The 11,792-nt window shown below is 39.1% G+C and overlaps 1 protein-coding gene across 1 annotated transcript; it reads right to left on the reverse strand.

Annotated features, from left to right (window-relative positions):
- Positions 1-3,304: 3,304 nt before the first annotated feature.
- Positions 3,305-5,347, reverse strand: LOC306974067 (uncharacterized protein). The gene is made up of 3 exons (XM_079571177.1): positions 5,213-5,347; positions 4,424-4,534; positions 3,305-3,585 (listed from the first exon to the last, which is right to left on the reverse strand). The coding sequence occupies exons 1-3, from the start codon at positions 5,262-5,264 to the stop codon at positions 3,320-3,322; spliced, it is 429 nt and encodes a 142-aa protein (XP_079427303.1). The 5' UTR covers positions 5,265-5,347; the 3' UTR covers positions 3,305-3,319.
- Between the last annotated feature and the right edge of the window lie 6,445 nt (positions 5,348-11,792).

An 11,792-nucleotide genomic window follows, 5' to 3' on the forward strand; every position in this document is an offset into this window, starting at 1 on the left:
AAATGAACTTTTGAACGATATTCTAATATTTCACCTGTATTTTCCCTTCATATGCCTTTCAAATTTGACTTTGTAATCTGGAGAGGAGGAGGAGGGAGCTTGATCGTATATTTCATATTATCTTTCATATTATCTTTCTCCTTATTTTGCAATATTGCAGACCGTCACTTTAAAACTGCATGTAAATACAATTAACATCAAATCAACAATATTTAAATTTTCCGAGTTTCACTTGTTTTAGAGTATATATGGGTATCACTTTATTTTACAGTACCTTGATACATTGTACCTAACTTCAATTTAGTACAATGTAATGAGCTTTGTAACAGTCTGTAATAACTTGTACCTCTGTAGTACGTACTCAATGGAATAACTTGTATTAGTACTTTGTAGGTACATAATGGGAGCCTTAGGGTTAGGGCTAGGGTTGGAGTCAGAATTATGTCTTATTACATTGTGTACCTACAAACAACAAATACATATTATTTCATTGTGTATCTAACCCATTGGTACAACTTATTACACATTGTTACAGAGCACATTACACTGTACGAAATTTAGTGATGTACAATGTATCAAGGGTAGTGTAGAATAAAGTGTCACCAAAATAGGCCTTCCCTACAATCTGGTGACCTCATGAATTATCTTGAAATGGCCCCGACCCCCAGATTGCGAACAGAAAAGAAAAGAAAAGGCTTTCCTCAATAAAACTATCAGTACAAATGAATCTGAAACCTCTCTTACCTGAAACAGCAAGCACCAGAATGGCCACACAGCTCCACACAAACGTCTTCATGATGATGTCTTTCAGTGAGTTTCTGTCCAGAATTGGTCTCAGGTTTAAAGCGCCAGTACGTGAGTGATACATATATATATACAGATACGTCAGCAAATCTGATAAGAACATTTGTTTATGGTTCGGCGAGATTAAAAACTGGAGCCACCCACTTTTGACAGTCTTGTATTCTATTGTCTGTTCATTTTTATTATTTTTTTTTATCTGACAGAGAACATTAGGGACTCTTTAACTTTTACTCCACTAGACCAGGCAGGAACAACCAGTTGCTCTCCAGCCCTTTCTCGTTTGCTCACCAAACACTTTCTACGTCACATTTCAGATGCAGTTTATTTTTGTTCTGAACTTACTGAACACAATCTGCAAACTATTGGTTCAATTATCAACTCATTTCCTTTGAAATGTCAACATGGCTGCTAATTCTCCAGGGTGAACAACGCCTAAGTCGTAAATTACACAAGTGTCTTTGAAGCGAGAGTAGATCTGTGACATTTTTGTTGCGGAAATGTAGCTAGTTGAGTAAAACAGGTTGGAGACCCCTGGTGTAGGCACTCAGTCATCCAGGAATTTCCCATCGTAGTAGAGATTTAAAGTGATAGTATGTCAGATTGCAAAAGGGAGAGAGAGAAATTTCAAAATTAAACAATCAAGCCCCTCCCCCTTCTCCTCCTGATTGGACCTGGCAGTTTATGTTTATGTAAATGTTTTGGCCCCTCCACCCTTGGAGGAATTTATTAAATGGAAAGATGGTAATCTTAGAACCAGATCAGCCACTGGAGGGGACTGTGAGGTTGCATTCAGACGAATTTTGTAAATAGTGTCACATTCAGGGTCATTTAAATAGCGAGAGGAAGCAGAAAAGTAAAATATACTATTTTGTGGTTGTGCTGCTGCTGCACCTAATTTACCACTTGTTTCTGTCAATATCATCGTATTATCGTGGCCATGCCGCCTTTGCTCTGCCCAATCCCGTCAGACCTTGGAAGCTATGCAGGGAAGGGCCTGGGCAGTACTTGGATGGGAGATCGTTTGGGAACATCAGGAAGCCTCGCAAATGTAGTGAGCGAGTGAGTGGTTGGTGGTGGTCGGAGAGGCCGATGGCGCAGACTGGTTGCCTCGCTTACGTCAGTCTACCCCAGGGCAGCTGTGCTACAATAGTAGCTTACCACCGCCAGTGAGTGTCCAGAAAAGTGCTATATAAAACCGATGCATTATTGGGGCCCAAAATCTGATGTGTAAATAAGAACATGCTGTATGAGTAAAAGTTGGGGACATGACTCTGCTGCTGATCCACTTTTGTATTTATTACTCATTTTGCACATGAGCAAACACTTGGTAAATGGTAAATGACCCCTTTATGTCCATTTTTGTTTTTTTAAGTAATTGTTACGAGGACTAAATCTGACACATTTACACAAAGTAACTGTACTGAGCGTTCACCATTGTGCACACTGCAAAAAGTAATTTTGACATAAGTACTTTTGTCCTTGATTTGAGTGTCTAATATCAAGAAATCTGTCCATGGAGCAAGAAGTTTGCATTGATAAAAGATAAAAGAAATCACAGCACTCAAAACTAGATAAAGCAGGTAATTTTACTTGAAATAAAACTGTTTTAATTGTTTCATCTTAATTTGTAAATATCTTGCCCCACGGACAGATTTCTTGATATTAGACTCTCAAATCAAGGACAAAAGTGCCTATTTCAAGAAAATGTCACTTATGTTAAGATTACTTTTAGCAGTGCACTGTCCTGTCCATATAATCAAATAGAGTAAAGTACAGACTGTCACTTTAAATATTGTCTACTGGACTGGGTTGATTGAGTTGAAAATGTTTTGCTTCGATCTTCTCTTTTCACGCTTGTACTTAAATGTAAGACTTACTAATATGTAAAAAGAAAGTCCAAACCTTTGTGTTACTTCAGTAAACAGTGCTTTAGACAGTGCAGGGACATTAGCCTTACAAGGAAGTATTACTATGGCAAGTGTTTTGACCTCTTAGAAAGTCACATGAAAACCACAACACTGATAACTTTTTAGATTTTATTGTTTTTCACATTGAACATTGATTAAAGGATAAATAAAAAAAAAAGAAGTTATGGAAGATTTACAGCTCAGCATTTTCCTGAAACGCTCCATCGTCGACTTCCACAAGAGACTCGAGGCTTCAACGCGATTCATTTAACGATACAATGGCCACAGACCGGATAAAGGAGGGGCGTCCCAACTTCTAGCATCGGGGGTCGCAATGGTCATTTGCAAAAAAAGATTGTTAGCTGTTAACATTTTATATTGAGAATGAAGGAAGTATTCAGGCTTGGCACTTCATAAAATCTTTCCCAAAATATTATTACGGTTTGAATTAAACTAAACTTTAAACTTCAAGTTAAAAGTTCTACCAATTCAAATTTGTATTAATAGTTTGGACGCCCCTTGTTCAAATAATCATGGTACACAGGGAGCAGCTTTCGGTCAGATTTATTGCTGTGCAAACAGAGAGAGGGATAAGAACGGGGATCCGTTTACATGTAGCTCCCCCAGACCGCAGCCAGGGCGGCGGCACTGAGCGCCACGGACAGGCTCATGGCGTTGGCTGATGCTCCGCCGGTGAGGTCGACCGGGTTGCACTTGTCGGTGGAACAACACTGACTTTGCATGGTGTACGAGACGGTGAAGAAGGTCGGGCCGAAGGTGCCGTTGGTGGTCATGGTTGCATTGGTGGGGCAAGCGCTACCCTCTGTGCATCCCTGTTGGTTGAAGCCAGCGAAGCTAGACACACCGCCGAAGGCTTAGGGAGAGAAAAGAGTACAATTAAACATATGGTTGGATCGATCGATCAATCTATCTATCTATCTATCTATCTATCTATCTATCTATCTATCTATCTATCTATCTATCTATCTATCTATCTATCTATCTATCTATCTATCTATCTATCTATCTATCTATCTATCTATCTATCTATCTATCTATCTATCTATCTATCTATCTATCTATCTATCTATCGTGACCCGGAGCGCCGCATTGCAAAACACTACACCGAGAGACAAAGGCCGACTAAGAGCACCCAGAAAAACTGGATGCATGAGTTTGACCGAGCCTCCCAGAATGATCCTGGAACCGGCTGATCCGGCTGCACAGAAACAAAAGCCACTGACTCATGCTCATGTGATGTGCCTTAATTGTCGCTATAGTTTCATTGTCTCATTTTGTGTTCAATCCAATGGAAAATGCCAGTCTGGTGAGCCCGTTTATGGGCCTGTTTTTGTGATTGTAGGTTTGAATGAGCAGAGGAACTTGTTGTGCAAGTTTTTCTTGTTTCCAAATGAAGAAGTTTGCGTCAGTCTCACAATCAAGCAATGTTTGTATTTATATCGCGCTTTTCAACCACCTCTGATACACCTCTGAAGTAAAATTCCCATAAATTTTCCCTGATAGACTTTTTCAATGTTTTTGCATCCGTTTTAAAGCACAACAGAGGCTAATCTGTCATGAAAAAAAAAAATGATTCAAACTGATTCGAACCAGTTTTTGGAAAAGTTAGTGGTCAAAATTAGTTGGATTTTTGAAACCGCTGTTGATGTCTGTCATGTGTGATGTGGAAGGATGGTTTAGGTGGTACTTACTGGCTTTTGAGGTGTAGCACACGCTGGTGTTGGTGGTGCAGGTCAGAGAGGAGGAGCTTAAGCAGAAGCCGAATACACCGAGTGAGCACTTGTTGCAGTCCAGGGACTCCACTGAAATGGGAGAAAAAGGTTAAAACCACATTCCAAAGATAGATGTTGAAACGTATCCAGAACAGTAAAGTAAATGCTTTTTCTGTCTTCATTTAACGTCCATTGTGCTCTATATTCAACAAATTTGGGAAAAACAAAATATATAAAATCTAAGTCTAAGTTTTCGTAAGTGAGACCTAAGTTATTTTTACCTAAGTTCTTCTTATTTTTAACCTAGACACTTTCTCTGACTTCATTAGTCAAAAGCATTAACGGTTGACCACACCTAAGGCCATTTTCTGCACCTAATCCTTAACCTGAGCCCCGCCCGTTTCAGGTAACAACCAATATTTTCTTATCAAACAGCAAACGTCTGTGTGTGAATTAGCCGACGCCATCGTCATTGAGAGCGACTGTTATCTCAAACATGTGTTTTCCGTTGCCACAAACAATACAACTAATGGCCTCGATTGTGTGATTCAAAATAACTATTTAAGCTGCTCTGGTAGTGGAATGATCACAAAACAATAAATCGAAAAGACTCAAAACGAAGGCCACATTTTCTCAATTTAAATGTTCCCGCCTAATTTCAAGACGATTTTTCAATTCTCAAATATTTACTTATTCCCAACTTCTTGCCTGATAAAACAAAACAAAACAAAATCCCATATAATTATTGACTCGATTTTTGTTAATTACCCAGGTAGATGGAGGCGATCACAGCGACAATTCCGATCAGGATCTTGGCCATTTCGTTGGTTTTGTTTTGGGGAAGCTTAAAAAAGAAAAAAGTCCCTTTGCTTTGCTTGTCTCTTGAGGTTGGAAGGTGGAGAATGATGCTGCGCTGGACTCCGGCCGCCCTTTTTATCGGGACGACTCGAGGAGCAGGTCGGACCAGAACTGATGCTTTGGGGAGTGGACCGGAGCCTTTCTGTCGTATGAGGTGGAAGGAATGTCAGCTATGAGGCTTACCAGAAGGAACTACCTTCAGGTACATGCAGTCACACACACACAACGTCAAATTCGAAAAGCGCCAAGGAAAGATTTTGTAAGATGTTTGAGAAGGAAGTAACCAAAACAAAGTAATTTGAGTAGATAAGTAAAAAAAAAAAATCAATTCACTCAAAGTTCGATGATATTTCTCATTTTAAGTACAAAAATCCTTATTTCACTGACAGATATAATACTTGGCAAATCAAAATTATTTAAAATAAGTGTAAAATGTATTAAATGTATTGAGTAATTTTAACTTATTACAGTGTTTTACTTAAACAACACTAGAGTTACTTAAAGTTGTGAAAAGAGAAATGAATGAATATAATAGTCCTTTTTTACCCCCGAAGATCTGTACCAAGGAAAATGCTAGTACTATTTTGTCATGCTCAAGTGAAACAAAAAGCAAGAGACAATGGCCCAGTAGTTTTATGAGAGAAGAGTTGAATACAGATAAAACTAAGATAATTGTCTGTGGCCCACAAAAACAAAGAGAGATTGTCATCGGTCATCATTCACAGGGACCGAAAAGTCAAGTTAGAAATCTGGGGGTAATCATGGACTCAGGCCTGAATTTTAGCAATCAGATTAAGTTCATCACATCAGTGGCCTACAACCATCAGAAAAACACTGCTAAAATGAAAAAACATAGTGTCCAAACCATCCCTCCTGGAACCGCCACCTTAACATGGTGGAGGGGTTTGAGCACCCAAATGATCCTGGAGCTCTGTTGTTGGGGCTTCGTGCCCCTGTAGGGTCTCCATTGGCAAACAGGTTCTCGGTGATGGGTCAGACAAGGAGCGGTTCAGAAGCCCCTTATTCTGTGGACCCACCACCTGCAGGAGGAGCCATTAGGGGCTGGTGCAATGTGATCTCCACGACCCGGATGGATGGATGGATGGATGGATGGTGTCTAAACCAGACTTAGAGAGACTATTCATGCATTTGTCTCCAGTCGGTTAGACCAGTGGTTCTCAACGTTTTTTGTCTTTCGTTCCCCTTGGGCCTTTCAGTGGTCAACCGTGTACCCCCTACGTCAAGGATGTTGCAGTTTATTTAGAAAGTAATTATTGAAAAGTGGTGTTTGTAAGAAAAAGGACAATGTTGCAGTCAAAAGAAACCTAAAATTATTCTTCTCCCTTTTTTCAATGTGAAATAATTCCAAGTACCCCCTGCTAGGTCCTCGAGTACCCCCAGGGGTCCCCGTACCCCTGGTTGGGAAACACTGGGTTAGACTATTGTAACGGCCTGCTCATTGGCCTCTCAAAACAAGCTGTCAGACAGCTGCATTATATCCAAAATGCTGTGGCTCGAGTCCTGACCAGAACCAGGAAATACAACCATATTAGTCCAGTGCTCAGGTCTCTGCACTGGCTTCCTGTCGCTCACAGAATAGATTTTAAAAAGGTTCTGCTTGTGTACAAGTCTCCTTGTGGCTCCGTGAGGACGTGAAACAGGCTTCAACCCTGACTATGTTTAAGTCCAGGCTGAAAGGACAAGTATTTATTCCTGCCTATTGATTGTATTTTAACACATTTATATATATGCAATGTACTTGATTTGTTTAATTGCTTTTTATTGTATTTTTTATTGTGTTTGGTTGTTTGGTGTTGCTGTGAGGGACAGTGAGTTGTCACGTACATGAAATGTGCCATACAAAGAACCTGCCTTGCCTATTCTTGTTGAGTAATGGAAAAGAAAAGGCCAGTCAAAGACTTGTTGGTCAGGTCAGTAAATACAGGTTTGTAGTGAGCCCTTGGGGAATGTGAGTCATTGCTGGTGGTCGGGGCAGAAGCGTCAACATTGTTTTTTGTGGATGAAGATAATTAACAATTTTTAATCTTCATAATGATGAATGAAGGTTTATTTCGGTTACAAACATGGAACAAACTATATACAGCATAATGAATGTATGAATGTATGAATGAATGAATGAATGAATGAATGAATCCTATTTTATTTGGACCATAAAAAGCAACACTATACTTATACAACCTGCCACGAGTGAGAAACCACATCTGCAGCTCAATACATTTACAAATTAAGGGTGCATTATGCAGCTTTTCATGTGAGAAAAAAAAAGCGGTTGTATGAGTGGTCAGCGTTTGGAGCAGGGAGTGACCGAGTGATGTTATTACACCGGAAAGTAACGCTCAACCATGGACTGTTGTATGCGACCTGGCAGCTCACTGTGGAGACGGACAAAAGGTGGACTATATTTTGGCAGGAAAAGGGATGAACTGTGAAGGGAACAACCTGCTCTGGAGAACTGAACTAATGCTGAGGCCAAGTAAAAGCTAATTTATTATACAATTATGAACTATTACTGCCGTCAACACTTTCCCTTCAAGGCCAAGCAACGGGCTCAACCAGATAAGAACTGAGCTCCTTGGCTCATATTTTGCATATCATATTTGCACTGACTTTCAGGATTGTAAGCAACTGCACACACATACACCCCCCAAACCACGCCCCCGTCGTTCTGCGTCTGCCTCAACCCATTTATTCAGCGCCACAAGAAACAAGAAAAAAATTCTGCCTTGTGTACTGTGTTTTTCCCATGTCTTGATGTTTTTTATGTGGGCTTTGCCTTAACTTGAACCTGATTGTAATTTTGCATATCTTCTTTTGTTAGGCGCATTGAGTTGCCTTGTGTAATAAATGCACGGTATAAATAAACAGGCCACTGTTGTCTCTATGATGCTCCAGGATCCATTTTATTGTAAGTTTTCTGGTCAGAGGGTTTGTCAGTAGTGAAAACCTTCCAAACAACTGATCGGAGTGTCTTAGAGATCACTGTGATGGAAAGTAAAGCTGACCACTCATACAGCTGCTACTACTACTATACTATGAGGTCAAATACGCACTAATATCAAGGTATTGAGCTTCACATGTGGTATCTCACGCGCGGCAGGTTGTATAGGTTGTTGTTGTTTTTTTTTGGTCCAAATAAAATAGGATTCATTCTGTATGTGGTATATAGTTTGTTCCATGTTACACAAATTATGCTGAAACATCTACAACAGTTTTATTTATAGGTAAATTTTCATTCTTTTATCTAGTTTTTAGTGTAGTGATTTCTACACACAAATATCAACCTGTATGTTATTTTATCTTAGTGTCCTGTTTCTTTTACTTATTAGGCTTCCTTTTGTTATTGCTTGAGCACTGTGCTCTAAATCCAAGTTGTCAGGGATAGTCAAGGTGAACACTTCCTACAGTTACAAACAAAGAGGGTAACCGAGAGCTGCCGGGGCCTATTATGCCAGCCTGGTTACAGCACAACATCTAAACGAAAAACAAAGGACTTTTAAATGTAAGTCAGAGTGCCTCAGATTCTCTCTCTTTTCAGTCTTTATCAAACAAGTACAAATGTTTTTGCTGCTTTGTTTTCCATATATAGGGGAGCCCGGGTATGGTTGTAACACTTTTTGCTTCAGCACCTGTAACTCAGTGAATTTTTGAGCCAGAGTTCTAAAACTTTTATGCAAAGTACCCACATTTGTTAACTACAAATGGCACCAATTCAAACCTCTGAAAGAATATCACAAACCTTGTGAGGTGATGTGAAATACACAGTGGTCCTTTGTTACAACCTACCCACCACCGGGGTCAGTTGTAACAGTTAAACAAAAGAAGCAAAAACAGAGGCCACGTCATGTGATCTGCTTCAAATAGAGGTTTATTTAAATAAAAGAACAATGTCTCTCTCTCTCTAACCTGTCATACGTGGAGTCAGTCCATATTACAGGTCTGCTGTCTGAGTCAAATAGTCAACACTTCCTCCAGAACCTCAGAGAGAACATTGTTGATGCTTCAGTATAACCTACACTGGGACAATCACTGGACCTTGTTCTCTCAGCTTCTGCTGTGTTTTGCAGTATCTGCTCATTGTTATATGGCAGATCACATGTGCTTTGGAACTGATCTGACTGACCTTCTTTCTGACCTCATCAGAAGCTTTTTTTAAACATTAGCACACATCTGCCAATCCTTCTTTTCCACTGTCTAGGCCTTCTGTAAAAGTATTAAAATCAAGTAATTATTAACTGTATAGGAGATGATTCATGTTACAACCATCCCCACCCCTGTCAGCCATTGTTTCGCTAACTGTATTAGCATAATGGTTTGAGATTAGTAGGGAATATGTGCAACACATTTTGCCTGAGAAACTACAATTGAATCTAGTCTAAGTCATATGGTTTTATGTGCAATAGTATAAACACTAAACAAAATATAGTCTTGGTCAAAAAATGTACTTGACACCCACCATGTGGGATCATTGAGGAAGTGGGTACATTTGTTCATTTGACTCATATCTTATCCCTGAGTGGTGGAATTGGTGATGTTACAACTGTCCCCATGTTACAACAACACCCGGTCTCCCCTACACAACAATGTATTCATATATTTGTTAAAGAATCATTTTAAACTGTTTCTTGAGATCGTCCCACAAATCGACCCCTTTAACAGAAGTACTGTTCCCTCAAACCAACATAATATATTTTTAGGCAGTATTTTCTTCTTGACTTTATACACAAACAGCAGTTTTCAGACTTACTAAATTGTACCATTTAATTGCTTTAAATTCAGAGAATATTGTGTTCGGTGAATGATTGACTTTCCTTTTTTATTTGGCTTTACTTTCATCTTTTAGCTTTGCGTTTCAAGGAGATGCACTGCATAACATTTACAGTGGGGAAAAAAAGTATTTGTCCAAAATCCAATAGAAAGTCTGTGGGAAACTGACCAAATACTTTTTTCCCCCACTGTACTTGACTTAAAACATGCACAACAGGCTAATGCTGCTGCGAGGTACAAGCCTATAGCAGTATAATAACATCTAGCCGGGCGCTGCTCTGCCCCTGACAAGACTGTCCCAAAAGCACTGAAGGATGGGTCAAAAGCAGAGGACAAATTTCTCAAGTGACAGAGTCTGAGTAAACAAATACCAAAATGCCAAGAGCCTGTCGATATGTGTTGATCTATCAGCTCAAATGATCACAGACACTTGAGCTGAGTGCCAGATCCACTTATCAGATGTTTCAGCCGATGCAAACCTCTTCACCCGTGCAAACCCAAACATTGTTCACAGATTCATATGAGCTAAAAACTATATAAAATAGAGAGAAGCTGAAATCCTGTGTTTCCATACTGTCAATGTGCAGGAGCCAATGGTTTGTGCATGAAAGACCCATAAAGAAAGTCCACAAACTAGAAACAATCATCGACGTCAAGGCTAAAAAATGTTTTTTATACAGATGCTGCCATAAACTTTTTTTCAAAATGGCAAGTTTTTTTTTCTTTTTAAATTGACACTGGTTTAAAGCTACCATCAGTACTTACCCAATACTATCCCATCAAACTAAGTAATAAAAACACAAAAGCCCTTTAACATTAAAGGCCTCGAGACGTTTGTGGTGTCATTTAAAACCCAGCTGTAAAAGTGGAACTAATGATGTTCTTGCTTTGGTCAAACTGTAGTTGAAGTTATATTTCAAGTTTTTTCCCCTCTTGGCATTTTGGTAATTATAAAAAAAATACTGTAATACAGAAACTTGTTTTACACTGAATTTATTTTGTGATTCACTTGAGCAAAATCAGACTAAACCGAGACGAGATTCAGTAACTATTGTGTTTTATAAGGAACATTTAAGGATTTATTTGTAATTCTGTTTTTACAATATAATCCCCAGGTGGGGCTTCAAGAGGAAAACTTAAACTAAGCAGTAAAAAACAAACAGTCAGCAACATTTAATTTTGATAGTCAATAAATGGCATTGGTGACTCAGCATTTGATGCCTCTCTATAAAAACAAAAGGGTGTGGTCAGATTCCTTATTTGATGTTCACTGTCCTGAACTAACATGGAGCAGTCGAAAAACTCTGTCTCTTTTCTTTTTACATCAGCTTTTCCCAACCATTCCCTTTCTAAAAAATCTAAATTTATGAGGTTGTGGATGAAATGATTTAATATGATCTTTTTTTTTAAACAAATCTTTCCTTCTTCTTAGAAAACACGCAAGTGAGTGTTGCCTTAAATATGTCCATGAAGTTCATTGAAATTCAACTTTACATTGTAAAACTTCTCAAATAAAGATGTTGTAGTGATTTCATGATCTGCTCTTCAGTCACTTTCCTTAGTCACTAATCTTACCATGAGCTCTTCATGGGTTTGGGTAAGGGAGAGTTTGTGTTTTGTGGGAGTTTAGGGCCTTTGATATGGTTAGTCTGGTGTTATAAGTGATTTGTCTCAGGTGCTCTGTGGAGTGTGTCAGACTGTTTTT

The sequence above is a fragment of the Gobius niger genome, assembly GCF_951799975.1.
Source record: "Gobius niger genome assembly, chromosome: 14".
Lineage (NCBI taxonomy): Eukaryota > Metazoa > Chordata > Actinopteri > Gobiiformes > Gobiidae > Gobius > Gobius niger.

Coding starts and splice junctions, on each gene's coding strand:
- LOC306974067 (XM_079571177.1), bottom strand. CDS start 5,264: ATGGCCAAGATCCTGATCGGAATTGTCGCTGTGATCGCCTCCATCTAC. Junction 4,535..5,212: donor GATCGCCTCCATCTACCTGG/GTAATTAACAAA, acceptor CTCCCATTTCAG/TGGAGTCCCTGGACTGCAAC. Junction 3,586..4,423: donor GTGCTACACCTCAAAAGCCA/GTAAGTACCACC, acceptor TCTCTCCCTAAG/CCTTCGGCGGTGTGTCTAGC.